Source organism: Schistocerca cancellata, chromosome 5 (assembly GCF_023864275.1).
Source record: "Schistocerca cancellata isolate TAMUIC-IGC-003103 chromosome 5, iqSchCanc2.1, whole genome shotgun sequence".
Classification (NCBI taxonomy): Eukaryota; Metazoa; Arthropoda; class Insecta; order Orthoptera; family Acrididae; genus Schistocerca; species Schistocerca cancellata.
In genome coordinates this window covers 783,747,970-783,771,960 of record NC_064630.1, presented here as the reverse complement: position 1 = coordinate 783,771,960, position 23,991 = coordinate 783,747,970, and the positions used below count along the sequence as shown (strand labels likewise).

Sequence of the window (23,991 nt, the reverse complement as noted above, 5' to 3'; positions counted from 1 at the left end):
TGGAAAGTGCTGCTAGGGAGTGCTCACTCTAGTTGTCACAGGTATTAAGTGTCCTGACCACATGACCAGTCCATCAGTTACAAGGTATGTGATGAATAAACTATACGATACTTTGTTTACAACAAGACAGTGTTCCATCATGCTACATATACAAGTAACTTTTCACACTTCTGTGTAATCCATACTGTAGTAAAGTTAAAAATTTACTGATGGTATATTAACTACACTATCCTCTGTATTGCTTCTCTAATAACACTATCAGATGTATATGCAAATGGCTCTTCACTCTATCATTTAAGAGACACCCCTCATAATTACCCTTATATTGTCTTACTTGTTATACAGCTGTGGAGCAGACAATAATCACTTATCTAAGTAAAACTCCAGAAAACTGTAACAGCAGACAGATTAAATTAAGAACTTAGTAAGAGGCATAGTTAAAAGTTTTAGTTATCACTTCAAAAAAACAAGCAGCGACTATGAAATATCATGGTGCTGTTAGTCCTTCTCTATGCATTCACTCTTCAATGCAACATGTTTTTCCCTATGAATGATGATTTGTTGGAGAAACTGCCTGCAGAAATCTGCATTTTGGCTGTTCAGGAAATATTCTTCTTTGAAAATTGCCTTACTTTCATTCTGAAAATGTGTGGATGTTTTCTTCACTGGGGAAAACAGGAGAATACAGAGGCTGCAGAAAAATTTAATAGGCCAAAGAAGCAGCAGGTGTGACTTGAGTCCTTGAGTCCTGAACAGAATTCAGCTGTGGCATTGTCATGGAGCAAACACACCCCACTGGCAGCTTCTGTTGGTGCTTCATTTGGACAGCCTCTCATACCCTCATCAGATGTTGGTAGTAAGCTACTTTGATGGTTTACCCCTTACAAGGATAACCTGTCAGAACCACATAAGGCAATCCCACACAACATTCAGCATCACCTTTCCCAATGATGGTCAGGTCTTTCCTTGCCTTTTCTGGTGATGGTAAACCAAAATTTTCCACTGCTTGCTTTGCTCCTTTATATAAGGGTCACAGTGTTATAACTGGCATTCATCCTTTGTGATTAGGCAGCTAAAGAGGTCACCTGGATTGGCCTGACACAGCTGTAACATTTCCACTGCTGCCTCAGTTTTGTGGGCCACTTGAATGGGTGTGGGCAGTTGTGGAACATAACAGGCAGTAAATTTTTCAATGTCCATTTTCACTTTTTCCACAATTGCCTTGATTGTCGTATGCCAATTTTTGATCAGCATGCTTTCCACTTCTCTCACAATTCTTTATTGTTGACAGAGAGATTGTCTGTCCAGGGTTGCACCAAGTTTCCTAAAGTGAAGTTCCCAGACATTTCCCTGATTTCCAGACACAGTTTTTGCATTTTTCCCAGACAAATTTTGAGATCTGAAGGGTAAGCAAACAGGCAAGTTGAAAAAAAAAAAAATGTAAGGACTTCAGTATATCTGAACGTGTTATTAACTCTAATTTTGAATGAACAGCAATTTATTGTCTCCTTTATAGGTTTTATGATCTGAAGAGTGTTATGTCTATTAATTTACAGCCATTGTGCAATTTTTCTTTTGAGAAATGTATGAGTACATAGTGTACAAACTGTTGGCAACTGCCACAATTTTCTTTCTAGCACTGCTGGTGCTTTCTCTTGAATATATAAACTACTTCCAAAACACAAAACTGTACCACAATAAATAAAATGAACTTCTGAAATCTGTCACCTCGGCCTCTAGCCCATTGAGCTTTCACTGGAGTCCTGGGTCTGCAGATGAATTACAAAAATCCACTGGTTTATGCCTCATACAAACAGACCCAGCCTGCAGGCAGATTGGAGAGACTTGATCCATCGGTCAGGACCCGCACATTTGTAAAAAATGATGGGCTTCAGATCAGTGAGTCCAATCCATGAGAGATACCACAGAACTGGCTCACAGTTCTGGCCCATCATGGAAATCTACTCATTTGAGGTCAGCTATTTACACCCATAGTCATGGGCTGTCAACAACATTTTGATGAGACTGCAGTGATCAGTCTGTGCCACTCTCATCAGCAGCTGCTGGGCTAGTGGCATGCAGCAGTGGCAGTTCTGACTGCAAACTGAGGGGAGCAATGGGGAGAGGAGAAGCAGGAAGGATGGAGTAGGGAGGAGCACACAACACCCAAAAGCTGCTCAGCTGCACCCAGGCAGTGGTGATGCGTGGTGTCTCTGTAAACCAACCATTTATCTGTTGAGTCAAAAAATGACATTGTCCAGTGTTTTTTTAATTTGTCTGACTTCCCCACCAGTTTGAAATTTCTGATTTCCAGAACTTGTGGCAACCCTGTCTGTCACTTCATGCTTCATCATTTCTGTCACTTCATGCATCATCATTCAGATGTGTTTGACTACAACAAAAGTATCTGCAGTAGTCAATAGATAGTGAATTGTTGGTATAAACTTCCACCAACTCAGCATGGATTGTTGCAGCATTGTTTCCCTTCAAATGCAGAAAATGAATTTCTATGTGATACTCGATTTTATCATAGGGCTGTGCTATTTTATGGTAGTGGTGGCAAGTTCCTATTGAACCAAACTGCTGAGGTCATCGGTCCAAGTGCCATTTTGTACCAGGGTTGCAGATATGTAATTGTAAACAAACAAACAAAAAATAAGTACATACTTTAATTTTGAGGTGATAATTGAAACTTTATGACTACACACCATATACCTTCTTACCCAGTGGGAGACAATATCTTTTCTTCTTTGATTTTTTAATTTTTCATATACTACTCACTTGAAATTATTTGTTTGGAAGGTGTCATCTTGGTATAATGATTGTGGCCTGTCTGACTCTCTTTTCCACAGTATTGTGGGTTTTGGTGAACCATCAGCATCACAGGGTACAATTACGGAGTCTCCCATCAGAACACTAACATCTGCTGGTTCATGTAACCAGGATGGAGGAACTGTAACATTGAAAACATAAAAAAATCAAAGGAAAACATCTTTATTCAGGCAATATTTTATACAGAACTTTTTACAAATACAGACATTCAAAGTTAAGAATACTAAATAAAAAGATGAGGAAAGGCTACCACTCAAAAATTCCATTATAATCTCTCACAGACACTCAAATGCAGCAACAGAAACAATCAGCCTGAGCAATAACTCTCAAACAACCAGTGTCTTTGTGGCTTCAGGTGGAAGCATTTAAGTGTGTGTGTGTGTGTGTGTGTGTGTGTGTGTGTGTGTGTGTGTGTGTGTGTGTGTGGTTGTCTTCCTTCATTTTTACTTATTTATGCAGATAATTTTTTAAAGCCTCTGATATGTGGAATTAACTAAATAATATGTTGAAATGTTACTAAGACAAATTATTTTGTATAGAAGGTGACTAATAGTTATGCATATGAAGTTTCAGAGACTGCGGTAAAGAAATTAGCAACATAACCTGAACAAACACATTACTCTCATTTGTTTCCTTACAAGAATTTTAATATCTGTTCTCCGTGGCGTGATCCACCCACGCATCATTCAGATTAGTAAATTCTGGGGATGAAGAGCAACACTATCACAAGTAGCTTGACAGTTCTGTACTTGTATGCTGTAGAATTCTTCTGTTATGGTTTCCCAAAGTTCAGCCAAATTACATATTTGATGTTGATATTCTTTGTCCTTTAAAACACCCTGTAAGAAAAAGTCAAGTGGCATCAAATTGGGAGACTGAGCTGGTCACTCAAGAGACCCACATTGACCAATGGTTCAGGAATGTTTCGTTCAGCCACTCTCGCACTGGTATGGCATAATGTGGCAGTGCTCCATCTTGCTGCCACAACAGGCCACTAAAGGCTAGTCATGCAGATGGTAAAGGGTGCCTTTGAGATTTTGGCTTTCCATAGCTCCCTTTGCATGCAAAGACTTTGAGCAGCTTTCAAAGTCTCACATCATCTTAAATTTCAACAATTTGTAATGTTCCCTATTCTTAACACACATCTGACAAAGAGGCACTGCCATTTTGTCAGATCTACTAGAAAAAATTTATTACAGTATGCATGTTCATTGTATATCAGAGTATTAGCAGTAGTGTTCATATTGATTGTGCATAATCAGTTTGCTGCTACTGCAGGGGAGAGGGGGGGGGGGGCAGGGGAGGGGGACATATCTCTGAGAGTGCCCTGAGGAATTATTATACCTAATTTATTTCTTCACTAACTCTCACAGATGGTAGCTAGGAGTTCATTTACCACAGGCACATCGACATGTCCCATCATTTTGACTATTTGAAAATATATTTCTATATAATAGAGGGAAACATTCCACGTGGGAAAAATATATTTAAAAAGAAAGATGAGACTTACCAAACAAAAGCGCTGGCAGGTCGATAGACACACAAACAAACACAAACATACACACAAAAATCTAGCTTTCGCAACCAATGGTTGCCTCGTCAGGAAAGAGGGAAGGAGAAGGAAAGACAAAAGGATATGGGTTTTAAGGGAGAGGGTAAGGAGTCATTCCAATCCCGGGAGCGGAAAGACTTACCTTAGGGGGAAAAAAGGACAGGTATACACTCGCACACACACACATATCCATCCACACATACACAGACACAAGCAGACATTTGTAAAGGCAAAGAGTTTGGGCGACTGACATCTCTGCCCAAACTCTTTGCCTTTACAAATGTCTGCTTGTGTCTGTGTATGTGTGGATGGATATGTGTGTGTGTGCGAGTGTATACCTGTCCTTTTTTCCCCCTAAGGTAAGTCTTTCCGCTCCCGGGATTGGAATGACTCCTTACCCTCTCCCTTAAAACCCATATCCTTTTGTCTTTCCTTCTCCTTCCCTCTTTCCTGACGAGGCAACCATTGGTTGCGAAAGCTAGATTTTTGTGTGTATGTTTGTGTTTGTTTGTGTGTCTATCGACCTGCCTGAAAATATATTTCATTAGACTTCAATTTTATCCTTAACAAATGCGGTTTCTCTCAAAGTATAACACAATACTCTTTTTTGTACCTAGCCATTAATCATCATTCACAGAATATTGGAAAATGATGTCACACTACAGTGGAGATTGTTAACAATTACTTGCGTGGCTCATCCTAAAATATTGCTCAAATATGTGTAACCTATGCCAAATGGGATTAACAGGGGATACTGAACATATACAAAGGGTCGTAAGTATGTTTGACTCACAGAAGATGATCAGGGAAATACTAGGAAACCTGAACTGGCATATCCTGGAAAGCAGATGTCAACTATTCTGTGAAAATCTACTTATCAAAGCTTCAAGAAATGGCATTAAGAAAAAAAAAAAAAAATGAAGGAACATACTACAGCCGCATATGCATTTCTTCCGTAGAGACTGTGAAGACAATATTACAATAATTACATGCACACAGATGCATTTAAGCAGTAATTTTTCCTGTGATCCTTCTGTGAATAGAATGGGAAGTAATCTACGACAAGGTAAAATGACAAATACCTTTTGCCAAAAGTTTCCCTGTGGTTTGCAGTGTATGAATGTAGATGTTTATCTAATATTGTGGCCATAAACTGCATAAATTTGCCTGGACGCAGTGAGAGAGCAATCTCCATTTTCTACTTTTTAAGGACACGTATCCATTTATAACCTGCTGCAATTTTAATGGATCATTTTGCATGATAGACCATAGTGATGTGGAATGATTCATTTTACATTCACTTCACAAATTAGTTTGTAAATATTGTTACATTCTGAATGTTTCTAATTTTTTTCCATTTTTTTTTCTTTTTTAATACAAAATGAGACAGATATACAGATGTGAGTTAGTACACTACCATTTGTGGAAATTGCAACACCAAGAAGGAAACACATGAATTCAATTAATTTAATACCACACGTTAGGTATATGACAAATAACAAATGATTACGTTTTCAAATCTGTACATGTCCTTTGAGTCCTACTATTCAGTATGTCATGTGACCACCATGCACTACAATAGAAATGGTATATGTCATAGCATTGAATCGATAAGGTTCTGAATATGTTCCTGAGGGATTTCCCTCCACGCATTTTGTATCCGAGCCTACAAATCCATGACACCAGTTACTGGACTACCGTGACGCACCAGGTGCCAACCAACCATATCCCAGACATGTTCGATGGACAACACGTCTGGCGAACGCGCAGGCCAGGGAAGCAATGGTACCCGTCGCTCTTCGGAGATGGCCTGTACAGTCCTCGCAATTTGTGGCTGGGCATTGTCCTGTTGAAATGTGGCCTGTGGAGATGCCTGAAGCAGGGGGAGTACCTCAGACTCCACAACCTCCATTAGATAATAGTTGCTATTCAAAGTGCCCATAACATATACGAGTTGTTGTGTCTTTGATTTGCTTCTGAAGATGAAGGAACCACTTCATGGCATTTGCTTCAGAACTGTTCTAGAGATTCGACAGGCAGCAGACTGCTCCATTCCCACCATCAACAGAACAGGATCTGCTAATGGTATACTACACCTTCCACATCGCTGGCAACAGGTTCTATACAACACTGGAGACTACTGTGAAGGACAGTAACAGGTGCAAACATGTAACTCTTTTCTATCAGTTGTGAATAAATAGTTGCCACTATTTAAGTTCCAACCCTCATATTATTCTTACAGCGTATTTTTGCACAAAGAAGACTTTCTTACTTAAGATGAGTTACACCAGAACATTATCCCATATGAAATTACTGAATGAAAATATGAAAAATATGTCGCTTTACTGATTTGTTTCTCTCTAAGTTTTGCAATGATACTATAGAGTTCCAAAGTGTGTTTTTTTCCAATTTAAATTCTCATTTCTATTGAAGACTAAGAATTTTGAAGTTTTCACCCTACTTATCATTTTCTCACCATGTGTTACACTTATCACTATTGTAGTACCCCTACATATGCAGAACTGAACATGTGTCTTTTTAAAACTGAGGGTGAGACCATCCCCAGAAAACCACTCAATGATACTTTTAAGAACTTTGTCTATCATTTCTTCTGTTTCTGTATGTATGCTTGGATTGATTGCAATGTTACTGTCATCTGGAAAAAGAACAAATTCTGTTTTTTGTATATTAGATGGAAGATTGTTTACATATATGAGGAACAGTAGTGGGCTTCAGATTGAATCTTGGGGAACCCCATATGTGATTTCTCCCCAGTCACACTTACATCCCTGGACTATATTTCTTGAATTACAACTCTCTGTACTCTTTTGGTTAGATACGATATGATCCATTGGTTGGCTACAGGATCAACCCCATGAAACATCAATTTATCAAGGAGAATACTGTGATTCACAGAGTCAAATGCCTTAGAGACGCTGCAGAAAATCACAGCTGGCACTATTTTATTATTTGTTGGTGTACAATCTGGTGAGTGAACATGTAAATGGCATTCTCAGTAGAGCAATATTCTGAAACCCAAACTGCAATTTGCTAAGGATGCTATTGTTGCTAAGGTGAAATACTATTCTAGAATACATCATCTTCTCAGAAGTTTTGAGGAATGACGTCAGCAGTGAAACAGGCAGTAGTTACTGACATCTTTCATATCACCTTTCTTAAAGAAGGGTTTAACAATGGTCTCTGTTTCAGCCAGCCCCTCCGCATACCGTACCCTGTCTTCCCTTTAGTCCATTCTTTTAATGACACCAAATCCTCTTGGCTACTTAAGGGCAGGTTAAACTTTATGTGAATGATAATTCTTGTTAGCCGGAAGATACACTTCATTTTCCTCTACATTTTACATTTATTTTGTGAGATATACTGGTGCTACAGTGTTCAGATTTGACACACTAGAGTGAAAGTCACAACACCAGCTAAGTACAAAATCTGTTTGACTTGTAGACTTAGTTACTGATGTTTATTTACTGTTTGTTTAGCTTGGCTAGATTTGTGTCTTAAAGCTCTCTCTTACATTTGACCAGGATCAAACATACCAAAAATATTACAAAACATTTTCAGTTATTATTATTATTATTATTAACAATAATAAAGGGTATTAGGAATAACAGTAATATCATTAGTCTAACACATTTGAAGCCATGTTTAGTGTCATCAGAAATGGAAGGGATAATGAAAGAGGAAATGCTTGAAATTACAGTGGCAGTGGCTTTTAAGAAAGAACAGAATTTCAATAAAGGACTCTAGACAAGTGGGAGGAAAAAGTGTTGGGGGACTGATTTTTTATTACAGTGATGTGCAGACAAGCACAGTATATGAAAGAGAAAGCCATTGTGATTGAATATGGATCATTAGCTGTGTTTTAAAGTTTTAAAGGAATTTAATGTGTCTGATATTTTGAGGAAGATTGTTTCAAAGTCAGTTTCATGATACAGAAAATGATTTTGAGAAGATGGCTTTGTTACGATTGAGATAAAGAGAGAATTTTACTTTGTGATGATGTTTCTACTGTGGTGCTCAGATCCTACCACACTGAAGATGAATAAGAGGTCGTGCAATGATTGACAAGACAACAGAGAAAACACAGGGTATGATAGTCTCTATGCTTATCAGCACATAGCGATGATAACTGTTCATTGGCAACTGCTTCCAGGTTGTTGGGAAGATGATGAAGGTCAGAGCATGATTAAAAATGCCCATAACCCAAAGCTGCCAAACAATTTTGTGCAACTGACTTCTGGCTATAGGGTGCAGATTTTTTTTCTTTTTTGTTTGTGCCATCCACTGATTCTTTAAGGGAACAGATGGTTTGCGCCCTTGTGCATTAGTTTAGTAAAGATGTTGGCATGGAAAAATACTGGTTTAGATCCTCAACAGGAGATAAAAGGAAGGAAGGAAGATTGGATTTAAAGTCCCATCACATTTGAGGTCATTAGAAACAGAGCACAAGCTCAGAATGATTCAAGGATGGGGAAAGAAACTGGCCGTGTCCTTTGAAAGGAAGCATCCTGGCATTTGCCTGGAGAAATTTATGGAAATCATGGAATATCTAAATATGGATGGCCTGCTGTGGATTTGAACTCAAATGCGAGTCCATTGCGCTAACCACTGCACAATCCACTCAGTCAGTGGGAACTAGAGGTTCAGCTGTAGATTTCAGTTTGCCTATTCTTAGGCCTCTTAAATTTTCTACAAGGTGGCAGACCTGTGAAAATCCTCAGTTAATGAGGGTGCATACCTGAGTTTTCCATTTCTTACACACTGACTAACTCGGTTGTGTAGTTGCTAGTAGGGATATGATTAACAGAGGTTGGGTGCCATTTATATGTCCTGTATGCTGCATCTTTGAGACTTGTGAGGTGTTTAAGGTGATATGCAGGCCATGGTGTTGGTTTCCCTTCACTCTAAAAGTTTTTAGATGAGTATGTTTATTGTATAAATTATTTAGTCTCTCAGTCAAATTACATACTTCATCATTTATGTCAAAATTGTCTACTACAGTTGACTACAAAGAAATATTATAGGTGTCAGCTGTAAGCTCAGACACATTCATACACTTAAAATCCCTAAAAGTTGCCGCTTGCAGTTTTTTCTTTGAAAATGACAGTGAGTGTGTCATGAATTTTACAGCATGGGACAGACAAGCCAGGTGCAGAGTTCTGTTCAGTGCAAATTACTCTGTTTCGATATTTGGTTGAAAATATACCAATAAAGATATGAGTGTCTGCTGAATGGTGAGTTGGAGTATGTGGAAGTAGCGTAAAGTTTAAGCAACAGAAAAGTATACATCTGAATTTTAAAATGAAGGCACTGTTGTTTAAAAAATTTATGTTCATATCCAGCTAAAATTATGTGTTCATACAAAGATTCAAGGCCTGATAGTGTGGATTCAAAGCTAGAGAGCTGACCAGCTCTTGGTGGCTTGCTTATTGCACAGATAAGATACTTTCTGTTGATTCCTTTTTTGGAAATTATGTGTGTTATGCATTATGTATTTCAGAGTAAATCAGCATTTGCGATTCAGTTGCTCCAGAACATGTTATAGATAACATAACGAGTTACATTTAGTTTTACCTTTTGAAAGGAATGTACATTGTCTTTATTTATCGCAAATCATTTTCAAGTTTGTTAGCGATGACAACTTAAAAAAAAGTTAAGGAAGTTACTAACTTTTAACTGAGGTTCTTCTGTTGCCTTAACAGAAATTAAGTTGGCTACTTATCACATATGTTCTTAAATGGAATTAGTAATACTTTTCATGAACAGGCCCAGAAACTAAAAGAGAATCAGTAGGTTTATTTTAAAGTTCTTTGTTTACTGTTCTGTAAAACATTGCACCACCTACTATGCATCCCCAACGTGAATGCTGGTCTTAAACATGGAATGCTTCAGCTGACGTTTGTAAGCAGCTGGAAATTGCCCTGGCTTCTATCAAATGACAATAAAACTGCAAGTGGATGTAATGAGAGGACTCCCATGAGTCATGTGCCAGAGATGCCATAGGTTCATTGAGTACTATCCTCTCTCGCAGATCCTGTACCCTCTACAGGAAGTACGGGATCTATTATGACTCGTACACTTCAACTGTGGGTGGCATTTCAGTAGTAGAGCTAGGTGCCCTATACAAGAGAGATGGGGACCAGAGAGAACTCAGGGTGTTATATTCATCACCCTAAACAATAAGTTTGAGGTGCTGTCTTCCACCGAAACTAAAACTGAGTCAAGGTGACTCACCTCATCTTTTGGAAAACCTGCTCTGTCCAATCTCACAACAAGGCAAATGCAAAAGGGCAGATGTCTATTAATTGTCAGCAGTTCAAATGGTACTCTTAGGGAATGGTACTCCTAGGGAAATGGCAGCAAGGGGTTTGAAGGAACACAAGGAGTACTCAGTGTATATGCCTGGGGACTTTATTCACCATATTGAAAAGGCCATTCCAGCAGAAATTTAGGGATCGGGGTACAACCAACCACAGACTGAGATGCACGTTGGAACAAACAATGCTGTCTGGGTTCTGAGGTCATACTTGGTTCGTGCCAGTGATTGCCAGAGAAGACCAAGAAAACTAGTGTGCAGCATTGTCTGCAGCACAGATGGGGGACATATACTTCTGAGACAAGTGAAAGGACTGAACCAGAGACTATGAAGGTTCTATGAAAAGCTAGGCTGCAACAGCCTGTACTTGCACCATGTCTGAGAACTGTGGGCTCCTCAAAGTGGGTCAGGTGTGTACTACACAACAGTAGCTGCTATGCAGGCAGCTTACTGTGTGTGGGGCAAATGCGCTGCACTGAAGTTGTCCTTTTTTATTTACTTAGAACAGATCATTCAGAGGCCCACTCATAACAGAAATATATTGGATAGAAGAGCTACAAATAGGTGTGACCTCTTTGAGAGTCTCCACATTGAAATGGTATTAGTGACCATGAGGCAATCGTAGCAACAATGATTATAAAAACACAAAGGGCAACTAAAAACATAGAGTTAGATATTCAGCAAACTAGATAAAAAGGTAGTTGTGTCACATCTCAATAAGGAACATGAAACATTCAGCTGTCAAGAGAAAAATGTAGAAGAACTGTAGCTTAGGTGTATAACAGTAGTTGACCACATTATAGATACATATGTAGTAGAATAATTCATGCTGGGAGGGCCCCTCAATAGTATATTGCCACTGTTCAAAAAGTACTAAGGAAACAAAGTCTACTGCATAATACATGTAAAACAAAGCATAGGACTATAGATAGGGGGATGCTGAATGAAATGTGTTTGGCTATCGAGAGGGCAAGGCTTAAAGACTTCAACAATTACCACGGCAGAATATTATCAAAGGATATCTCACAAAACCCAAAGAAATTTTAGCAATATGTAAGGGCTGTTAGTGGTACTAAAGTTAGTGTCAATGCTGGGTGAGACAAGAACTGAAACTGAGGGTACCAAAGTAGAAGCAGAAAAGCTGAACTTCATTTTCAAATGTTCGTATACAAAGGAGCTCCCAGGAGTATTGCCCCAATTTCATTGTCACACCACTGCAAAGTAGTCACTGATGTTGAGAAAGAGCTGAAATTCCTAAAACGAACAAAACTCCAGGGCCTTACAGAATTCATATCAGATTATACACCAAATCTGCATCTGAGTTAGTCTCTTTTAAAACAATATCTACTGTTGAGACCTCGAACAAAAAGCTGCCCAGCACTTAGGAGATAGTGCAAATCACACCTATCTGCAAGAAAGGCAGGAGAAAAACTACCCCATTGAATATCCTTGACATCAATTCATCACAGAATCTTAGAACATCTTCAGAGCTCAAATGTAATGAGGTACCTCAAACAAATTGGCCTCTCCATGTCAACCAGGATAGAATTTGAAAACATCAACTGATGATGGTCGAAGTAGAGAGGATATAAAATGTAGACTGGCAATGGCAAGGAAAGCGTTTCTGAAGAAGAGAAATTTGTTAACATCGAGTATAGATTTAAGTGTCAGGAAGTCATTTCTGAAAGTATTTGTATGGAGTGTAGCCATGTATGGAAGTGAAATATGGACGGTAAATAGTTTGGACAAGAAGAGAATAGAAGCTTTCGAAATGTGGTGCTACAGAAGAATGCTGAAGATTAGATGGGTAGATCACATAATTAATGAGGAAGTATTGAATAGGATTGGGGAGAAGAGAAGTTTGTGGCACAACTTGACCAGAAGAAGGGATCGGTTGGTAGGACATGTTCTGAGGCATCAAGGGATCACTAATTTAGTATTGGAGGGCAGCGTGGAGGGTAAAAATCGTAGGGGGAGACCAAGAGATGAATATGCTAAGCAGATTCAGAAGGATGTAGGTTGCAGTAGGTACTGGAAGATGAAGAAGCTTGCACAGGATAGAGTAGCATGGAGAGCTGCATCAAACCAGTCTCAGGACTGAAGACCACAACAACAACAACAACTATGTGAAACAGAGCTCACATCTTTTTCATATTACATCCCAAAAGCCCAAAGCAGTCAGGTAGATGCAGACTTTCTTATTCTCTGAAACACATTTACATCAGTAGCACACCTATGAATATTATTGAAGGTATGATTGTTTGGGGCATAAAGTGATATTTGTGACTGGACTGAGTATTTCTTGGTAGGGAAGATATAGAATGTCATCTGGGATGGGGGGCATCAACAGATGTAGAACAAATTTCAAGTATCCCCAAAGGAAATGTGTTGTGACCCTCATTGCAAAAATCTGTTTGTACAAATTGGTTTCCCATGACATATCCCACATAACCCCAATCCTCCCACCACCACCAAGAAAGAGCTACAAAGGAGCACCACCTTCATCACCCAATATCACCCTGAATTGGAACTGCTGAACCACATCATTTGTCAGGGCTTTAATTATATATCACCATACCCTGAAATTAGGGATATTGTACTCAGATGCTTCCCAGCCCTCCTAAAGTGTTGTTCCATTGCCCACCCAACCTCCACAACATCCTAGTTCATCTCTATACCACGCTCAATCCCAGGGATCATATCCCTGTGGAAGACTCAGAAGCAAGTCCTTACAATCCATCCATGTAGCACTTTCTGTTCCATGACCTCCTCTGTCCTGTCACTTCCTCACGATTCACCTCCCCTCATCCTCATTGTGCACTGCTCTCTGGTGGTGCACCCATTGGTATTTTCCCCTTTTCTGCTTCTCTCCCGCCTGCTCCCTGTTTCCCCCCCTCTCCCTCCCCCACAGCCTCCTGACACGATGCCTGGCAGCCCTCTCCTGAGTGCCCTGCCAGACACTGCTGATTTCTCATCCCCCACCTGCACCCTGCTATCCCTCCGTCTTCCTTGCTCTGCTGCTGAACATTGCTCCCATTCAACGTATACCTGTTGATTTCTGGCTGGAGACAGTACTCTTGTGTGTGCAAGGTGTGCTTGCTTGTGTGAATGTGTGTGTGTTTTTCTTCTCTGAAGAAGGTTTTGGCCAAAAGCTTACATGCAACAGCCTTTCGTCATGCTTGTGTGCAGCACAAAATATCATCTTTACAGTGAGTAGCTATCTTTTACATTACAGAGTTAATATTTCAACCTGGTCTTTCCAGTGTATATTGTTTGTCTGGCAAGGATTATTTTAACATAAAAGAAACTAATTTTTTAGATTATGTTACATATGCTAATTTTGAATAAATGCCCAATAGTAAATTGAATTTTAATGCTGATTGATCCAAAGTAATATTTTTTTAAAAAGAAAGATGAATGATGGGACTTTGACTTTGCATACAAAGCCAATGTCAAAATTATAAAATTTTGTGAATTACTGCATGACTATAATGCATCTGGTGCTTACTTGCTTTTTAATTTGTGTGATAGCTGAGCACATTATGATCCTTGTGCTGAGCTCCATAGTCTCTCCCTTGTGCCCTGATTCAGACCCAAGAACATGCTGACCAATCATTGTATATCCTACCAAGTGAGAAAGACTTCCATCACAGCAGCTAGAGTCATATGACATGTATGGCCCAACTTCACATGTGAAGAGTAGTACATCTGGTCATCATACCTTTGGCCATTAACAGTATTGATCCCAACAATGAAAATGAAAATAAGCACCATATTACATGTGCCGTTTCACAACACTAGACTCCTACTGCCACACAACTGATGTCTCCCCATGATAATGCAGAAATAGTAGTACAAACTACTGCTTTCTATGCAAAAGAATTTGTGATGAGAGTAATGCTGCAGATTGAAGTGCAGGTCATTCGTGGACAGCAAATTCCTTCATTCTGTTTTGGGTTAAACTTGATATTTCTGATTCCATGTTACACTTGACTATCTCTGAACAACTGTGAGCGGGGCATACTCTGCTAGATGTCAGATATTCAGATCACTGCTCCAAGTCTCCAGTACCCAGTTCCTAAGGAAACTGCAACTCCTGAGGCAAGTTGCATTCTCTGCACTAATTATCATGTGGAAATCATTGCATTTTATTGAGCATTTAAGATAAGGTATCAGTCTGATGGTGGAGTGATTAGTCTTGGCTGATCTTGTACTGGCATGCAACAAACATTTTCTTTGTCACATAACTATCACCACAGCCCCAAAACAGTACTTTAAGGCATTTTGAAAACTTTTGAGACTGTAGTCAGTCTCTGACTTGTTACAATGCATCCCAAGATCTAAAACAGTGTCAAACTGGTGTCTTAGTGCATGTTAATAACTCACCAAGAGTTTTTGTACTCTGATCAGAACAAAAATTAAGAAATGACTGAGACATCTGTTGTTGTTATTGTGGTCTTCAGTCTGAAGACTGGTTTCATGCAGGTCTCCTTGACAATCTATCCTTTGCAAGCCTCTCCTTCTCCAAATAACTACTGTAACATACATCCATTTAAACCTGTTTACTGCATTCATCTCCTGATCTCCGTCTACAATTTTTACCCCCCCCTCCCCTTCCCTCCAGTACTAAACTGGGGATCCCTTGATGTTACATAATGTATCCTATCAACCGATCCCTTGTTTTAATCAAGTTGTACCACAAGTTTCTTTTCTTTCTTCTCAATTCTATTCAGTACCTCCTCATTAATTATGCAATATATCCATCTAATCTTCAGCCTTTTTCTGCAGCACCACATTTCAAACCTTCTATTCTCTTCTTGTCAGAATTGTTTATCATCCATGTATCACATCTATACAAAGCTACACTCCAGACAAATACCTTCACACAAAATTTCCTAAAACTTAAAATCTATATTCGACATCAACAAATTTCTCTTTCTCAGAAATGCATTTCTTGCCATTGCCAGTCTACATTTTTATATCCTCTCTATTTCACCTCTCATCAGTAACCTAATTCCCTCAGCATCACCTGACTTAATTCGACCACATTCCATTACCCTTGTTTTGCTTTTCTTGATGTTCATCTTATATCCCCCTTTCAAGACACTGTCCATTACTTTCAACTGCTCCTGTGCTATCTCTAACAGAATTACTGTGTCACCGGAGACCACCCATCACTGTGCCTGTAAATTTGTAATGCTCCAGCACAGTGACTCTACTCCTGAAGTATTCATCAAGAAACTGAAACACCTGATTGGTGCAATTTGGTCTAGCCCCATCTTGCACGAACTTCTCAATGCCTGGTTGATCCTGCAAAGCTAGCTATGTGGTGACAAACTGTTCCTAAATTGCAATGTAACGTTGACTAGTAATCATTTCTCGCATGAAAAATAGGGCCAAAAATGCCTCTGCTGCATACTGCAGTCCATATAGAAACTTTTGGAGAAAACAGTGGTTTCACTTCATACAGATGGGGAGTTTTCAGAATCTCAACATTGCCATTTCTGTTTTTTCATGATTCTATTCAGGTGGAAGTGTATTTCATCTGTAAACCACATGCATCCAATATCAAATCCTTTGTTATCAATCTCTGTGACAATATGGTCCACAAAGCCAGTCCCTCTGTCACACAGCATGTACCGGTATGGCCTGGTAGCTTTGGATTTTTCTTGGATTTTGCTGTCTGGTTCCAGAAACCTTGGTGACATTTACAGGAGTAACTTCAGTTGGCCTAGGACAAACATTCCTTGCTAAATAATCAGCCTATCCATTGGAATTTGGTGAAAAGCTTGCAATTTTTTTTTTTTTTTTTTTTGCATCGGGTCTTTTTGGAACATAAAACCATGCTTGAAAACTGCACCTTATTGCTGTAGGACTGTGTTCTTACTTGTAGCATTCCTGTACATAAAAACATGTTCAATGGAACGTGATTTCAACCTCTTCCTTAGATAAACTATCCTTGCTTCATGTTTCAGTGGTGGAATTGGTCACTGTGAGCTGCAGCGCACCATTTATAGGCCCAACATATTACAATTACAGCCCCATCTGTTAGCTTGCACGCTGTTCCCTCAATGGTAGCCAGAATAGCCTCTTCAACATGTTGAATGAGGCCCTCAGGCATACTCACTGAGAGCACCTGGTGTCGTTTCTTGTCCCTTGCTGCCATATCTGTAAGGGGTATCATCATTCAACCACATGTTTGAACTCCCAAAAATTAATAGACCCTACCCTTTCAGTTTTGCCTCTTAATGATACCAGAAAAAACAGGTTTCTCGAAAACAGATGAAGTGAGCCCCATTGGCTCAGTTTCAGTTTCAGTGAAAGATAGCATCTCAAACTTGTTGGTTAGGGGAATCAGTATAATACCACAAGTCCTCCCTGGTCCACACTGTTCAGAATACCTGGATCTACCACTTGGAACCCCACTTGCAATCAAATGGATGAATAATGATGGATCCCATACTCTCTGCATAGGGGACAGGATCCACAGGGAAGGATAAGTATTTGAAGCACCATTGGTACTAGTGCCACAGGCACGTGACTCTCGGGAGCCCTTCCATCACACTAATTTGCAGCAGCTGCAAATTATTCAACAATAGTCAGTGTGATTTCCAGGTGCTTACAAACATCAAATAACTCACCTCATGTTTGAAAACGGCATACACATTGGGTCTGCATTTTGACTGGTGCAATGTATTACAGGACAGTAAACATATAACTTTAAACTAAGCTTGCTGATTGTCTTTTATATCTGTTAAGCTAAAAAACTACTAATTCCCCATCAGAAATGAAGCAAATACACAAACAAGATTTCTATCAAAGCAACAGAAAAACCTGTGGTAAAAATTATGATTTCCCAATACTTTTGAGGTTAATTGTAGTTATTAATAAACTAGAAAAAAAGAGTTAATTTGTGAGAAATTTAGGTAATATATACTGCTCTTTAAGGGAAAATTAGATGTAACACAATATGTTAGTTAGAATAACTGATACAGTAATTAAATCATAAATGCCAATTTACTACATATTAAGCAATGCACATAAAAAATGGTAACTTCCAGAAATTCTCAAAAATGCATTTTTATTTGCATTGATGTAAAATAAAATTTTGGGTGACATATTCTTTGGCAGTAACTGTGAATCACAAAAGGTGGTTTGCTATGAAATATAATTTCAGAAATTCTCAAAAATGTACATTATGTATGTTGATATATAATGAAATTTAGGGTGATCTATTCTTTGGTAGTAATTGTGAATCACAGTTAGTGATTTGCTACGAAATAAGTTATCCATAAACACACATACTGGTAACTTAAGAAAATATAGTTTTGTGAGTGTCCAAAAATTCTAAAAAATAACATATTTCTCTCATAATTATACAATGAAAGTAGATAACAGTTGTTTTGAACAAGGATAGACCTAGTGTTCTCAAAAATTCTGAAAGAGCACAAACAAGTTTAAGTCTACAATTTATGATAACAGTAGGAATTCATCCAGGCACATGCGAATGTTCGAACTTCACAATATATCACACTACAAACTGGTATCAATACAGTCAATTAAAGATTATGCAGAAGTAACGCGAATAGTAAAATACACAAATTTAGAATCAAATTGGCATAAACATTTAGATGGACATAGGCTATACATTTTTTAAACAACAATGTACAGGTTTTGTTTTAAAGTCATGTGTGAGAAAGAAAATGCTGCACTGGTTACGAAACTATTCAGTTTTGTTTTCTTTCTTGCTTCTTCTTGTCAGTTTTAATTATGATAGCAGGGCATTTAAGCCATTAGGCAAATTGTTTCTTTCATATATTCTTTCTCTTTATATATGAATTTAAACAACAACTGTATACACAGTGTAGTGTTGTTTCATTTTCTGCTTCACAGGTTGTTTTACCAGAAAACAGGAAAGTTGTATTCATAGCTTACTGGCTTATCATTAGAATACTAATGCAGAATCTGAATCGACCAAAACTTTGTAATCCCACTCATTTGTAGGGTAAAGCTATGCAAAATACTGTCCTTGAAATTATTATCGTCACAGATCTAGCAGCCAGAGAGGTCTCTCTCATACCTGATGCAGCAATGATCCCAACTGATTTAAGTGACTTCCAGTCAAGGTCTCATTCGCAATAACAAGAAAAAAAGCAGAAGGTCAAATATAAAGGAGAAGAGGAGATGGACACAGATGCAAATGGAGCAAGGGAGGGGGGAGAAATGGATATACAAAGGGGGGGGGGGAGGAAGAGATGGTGAGAGAGAGAGGAGAGGAGGGCATGGACAGAGGGGGAGGAGGAGGAGGAGGAGGAGGAGGAGGAGGAGGAGGGTGAGGGTGAGGGCAGGAGAGGAGTGGAGAGGAGAGGAGAGGAGAGGGGGGAGGGAGGGAGGGTGGGAGGGAGATAGAGAGAGAGAGAGAGAGAGAGAGAGAGAGAGAGAGAGAGAGAGAGAGAGAGAAAGATTAGGAAGTATATCCAATTCCCATACATGTTTAGCAGTTGCGAAGCATTGATGAGTTATGTAGTTGGATATAACTCCATTGCTCCATATTTGAAAACATATTACACAGGCAGCACAATTATAACTACTGAAGTAATCTTGATGGTCATTTGCAGCGATTGGTCACATTATCTTCTATCTTCTTAATTATTTAAAGTTTTGTATGCTAAGTTTACAAACAAAAAGCCAGACAGGTGGCTAAAGAAGGGGAGGATCTTTATGATGAGAGACACAAAAGTCACATTAAATATTGACATGCCTCAAGCTCCATCATTAATAACACATTTCTTTGTTGCAGAGCATATTTCATATCACAATTACCATCAATATTGGGCTTGTTTCACCACACAGGCTACCTGGATTCTGTCCTGTAGTATCAGTCCCTCAGGACTTCACAGGTGGAAACTTGTTGTACAGCACATAATTCATGCTGGCAAACTGGCAAACCGACAAACCACCTGAGCTAAACTTATGATACCCCCACAAAGATCCCCAAATTTTGCCACTGTTTTTCTCTTCTTTCCATTTCCATTTGGAGACTGCTGAGAAGTAATTTACTATTGGCATGTGGCAAATAAGTTATTACTATGATCAATCTTCTCTCAAAAAATGGAAGATAATAGAAAAATTGGCCATTTAAGAAGTGAAATGACAAAAAATTAATGAGATTCATTGTTTAACACATGAATCTTTACATATCAATCATAAAATGGCCTTTCTGAACAAAGGTTAGAGTCACAATATTATATTATGAATAAACATAAAAAACAATAAAGAACACATAGAAAAGATGCTGTAGAAGTTCCTGATGAAGAAATTTATATCTGAAATACAAAAGCACATATTTGTGTGTGTCTGAGAACAATTCAGCAGCCATAAAGCGATGTCATGTGGTTTTTCAGGAATAGTAGTAAAGTGCTGACACGAAGATTGTACAGAAGGAATAAGCAAGATAATTACCTTTAACTGTAAGTTGAGTTGTATGGCTTGTATTGGCTACAGCATTTTCAGCAACACATGTGTAATTTCCTGTGTGGTCTTCCATAACCCTATTGAATGTCAGAGTACTTGAATACTCATCTATTGTTCTTTCAATAACAGATAAACCATGTGGGATGCCTTCACCATCCTTCAGCCATCGAAACACTATAGGAGGATCACCTTTGATTACAACACAATGTAGATGTACCCTCGTGCCTTTCTGAGCATCTTTTTTTGTGGAGAAAGGATCAATGGAAGGTGGCTCTGAAAATAAAGAATATATAAGAGATAGAGGGCACGTAGCTGTTTTAAAAATCATACTATTAGCAATAATTTCCTTGCAAATTAACATGCAAAACAGTATTTTTCAGTCTAAATCATCTCACAAAACAATAGATAGAGCAAGCAGTTACAGAAAGGTATACACAATTAAAAATGTATTTTCAAAATAATGATTATACCTTTTGGTAAGATGACCAGAATGATGTAATCTAAGTATGTCAATTTGAAATGAATGGGACCAAATAAACCCTTTGAACTATTAATTACACTTGACAATAATATTATAAAAAGGATACATGCCTACTTAACATATAGTGGAGATGGTGAGGCACAGACAGGCACACCAAAAAGACTGCTAAACAAGCATGCTTTTGGCCAAAAGGCCTTCTTCTGATTTAGAAAACATACACACACACACTCTAGATAGCAAAGCCTAGCTTTGGGAGCCAGACAAAGTGGCCATGTGTGTGTGTGTGTGTGTGTGTGTGTGTGTGTGTGTGTGTGTGTGTGAGAGAGAGAGAGAGAGAGAGAGAGAGAGAGAGAGAGAGAGTATAATTACCGTAGAAATGTTGCCGAAGAATTAAATATAATAGTGCTTAACATTAAAACATTTAAAAAGAGATAAATTAATGTCAACAGAAATGTTGAAAGCAAAGAAATCACTTCATTCACACAACTATTGCAATATTATGCATTCATTATGACAAATAAGTGTCTGAGACAAACCAGAATTCAAACATGGATCACCTGTTCATTGCGAACTGACATCAATGTTTCTCCAAATATTCATGTACTTCGGTCTGTGGTACAGCCTGACCCTCCTTCAAATCCCAGTGATTCCACTCACACATTACATGGAATGACCTCTGATTGTGTCATTTGGAAGTAGTAACAGTGAAATATCAGTGATATAGAAAGTACAAGTCATTCCTGCGGAGGGGGAGTTAAGGGCATTCCTCGTGATAAGTGGGAGATTTGGATTCAAATCTGGCATAAATCTCCAACTGTCACAACAGTAACATAATAATGCTTTCTATCATCACTATACATAGATAATCCAAAGTTTTAAAAAACTGTGCCACATGCCCTACAATAAAAGGAAGATATTGTCACTCTGAACAACTAATCAGTGATTTTAGTGCTAAAGATGCCAATCACGAAGAAGAAGAGACAGTTGCAGGAAACTATAAAACCGCAGTAGGCCTAACAAACAACACATGAACATAAAATTAATGTCAGTATCATTACAAGGAGAAAGACTGATTTAATTTTGCTTTATGCTGATGATTAATATGTTAAAGAAACATCCCAATCACAGCATTAAAAACAAAGTACACTTTGTTCTGTCAAATGTTCCCTGTACTGTTAAAGATGTGTCTGTACTGAACAGGCTCAACATCAGTAATGCTCATAGAATTACTAGAGAAATGATTGAGTTAAATGTAAGAGCAGAAAGAAATAAAATGCTACAACAGAAAATAGGTACAGTTAACCTTGCAAATTTTTAAATTATGCATAACTAGTTGGTAATCTTTACAAGAAGATCAGGAAAGAAGCAAATTCATTTAAAACAAAAAAGTAAAGTGGTAAATCAAACTAACTGAAACATGATAGATTATTCTGAACACCATGAGACTTGGAGGAAAGAAACAAAATGTGATACTAAAAAATTCAATGAAGAGAAAGATTATAGAACAAGTCAAGCTTACTGACAGTTAGGCGCAAACTTCTATGTGACAAAGAGCAGATCATCCCAGATTGTTAGATAATAGCAACTGACTGACTTGGTACTTACCCATAACTTGCACAATCAATTTACTTCGAGAAGTAAGACCATCAGGGTTGCTAGCAACACATAAGTATCCACCATCGTCTTCCTTCCTTGTATCTCGAATTATGAGAGTGCCATTTGGAAAGACCAATTGCCTATGGTTCTGTGGTAAGTATTTACCTGCAGAAAGAAAAGACAGTTTAAAAAAGCTGGTGCTTTTTATAGACAGGATGATGAATAATGAAATAAAAGACAATCCACCATTCAATGACATCTCATCATATATCAATAGTTCATTTCTGAGTTATAGCAGATTTTTCAAAAAATGTTAGCTACACTGGGCAACCACAGGAATTTTCAGTGTACAATACAAGTAAAAGGAAAGGGTGAACAAGCTTGCAGCATTCAAAAGAATGAAATGAGAAGTTGTGAACAGTTTGGTTATTGGAACAATTTTGTGCTAGAACTGGGTTGACTACTACTCCTTTCCTCTCTCTCTTCTCCTGCCCCTAACTTTTGCAGATCACAATAGCCTAATTTAAAGTTAAACAAAGGAAATAAATTATAATGGATACAGCTAACAGTTGACTGCAGGAAGGAAATCCTTACTATTAGAGTGAGAAGTTTTGCCGTAATTCGGAGACAGCACAGCTGTCATAAGGTTAAGTTATTTAGTTTGTAATAACATTACAGTGCAAATTACACAAGAAGTACATGTTATACTGTGTGCTTTAAGCCTTATATTAAAGTTTTCTCTTTTCTTTATATATTACTTGTAAAAAAAATAAATCATAATTGGGTTATGGTCTTATTTCTGTTTACAGAGACAGACTTGTTTCATTGTTTTCTCTTTCCAACATTATTAAGTAGGGATTATTCCTTTCTTATTTAGTTCATATTTTCACAAGGTAGTGTAAATTTTAATTTGCACAAGTAGTTTTGTTTACATAGAGTTTTGTGTAGGCCAAATTTCATTTTTCTTGGCAATTTAGGTAACTTATTCTTGCTAAATTATTATTTACTTTATCTGAAAAGTTCCTAATTTCCAGCAGAATTGTTGGTTCCAAAGTACAATGTGATAAATGCTGTAGTTTTTCCCCATTAGGGTTACTGTAGTAGAAAGGCCCTTCAGTGGTTTTACAGGATATGCAGTAAAGATGGAAGCGTATGGAACAGAAGGTGAAAACTGCTGCCTTTAAAGTTGAATTAAATAAGGCTAGGAAAGACCTGAACATGTTACAGAGGGAGAAGGGTAAAGTGAGGCTGTAACTGACAATACACACTAGAAGGAACAGATACAGGATTTCTTCTAACAGATTTCTGGTGAAAGTGAAAAATAAATTTGTCCTGTTGCTTCAGTTACAGACAAATGGGCCTTGGCATATGTAGGTGTACAATAGCCATCATTCTTTTTTTTTATTTATTTATTGATTTATTTATTTTTTTAAAAACCTAGTGTTGGTCTAAGGATTTAAGATTACTTTGTACATATTTCACTAAAGAAGATACTGTGGTTATAGTGGGAGTGCCAGGCAACGTATGTTAGTAATCTGGCTGCTTGTTACATCTTTATCATTGCTGTCTATGAGGCATGGACTACCTTTGAGTAGTAGTTCTTTATTCCGTGTGTGAAATGTAATATGCTTTCTGCAAGACAAGTATTATGTACAATCTAATTGTTATTTATCTTATATCATCAACAACCTTACTCTGTGAATACAATACAGTGTGAGACCC

The 23,991-nt window shown here is 38.1% G+C and overlaps 1 protein-coding gene across 1 annotated transcript in view; it reads right to left on the bottom strand.

Annotated features, from left to right (window-relative positions):
• LOC126188805 (Down syndrome cell adhesion molecule-like protein Dscam2) overlaps positions 1–23,991 on the bottom strand; it is a 168,919-nt gene that overhangs the window by 97,723 nt on the left and 47,205 nt on the right. Inside the window, exons 2-4 of the mRNA XM_049930418.1 lie at positions 22,279–22,434; positions 20,181–20,465; positions 2,782–2,953 (exon numbers count right to left, since the gene is read on the bottom strand). Coding sequence (XP_049786375.1) covers positions 2,782–2,953; positions 20,181–20,465; positions 22,279–22,434 — 613 coding nt within the window. The remainder of the gene's footprint in view (positions 1–2,781; positions 2,954–20,180; positions 20,466–22,278; positions 22,435–23,991) is intronic.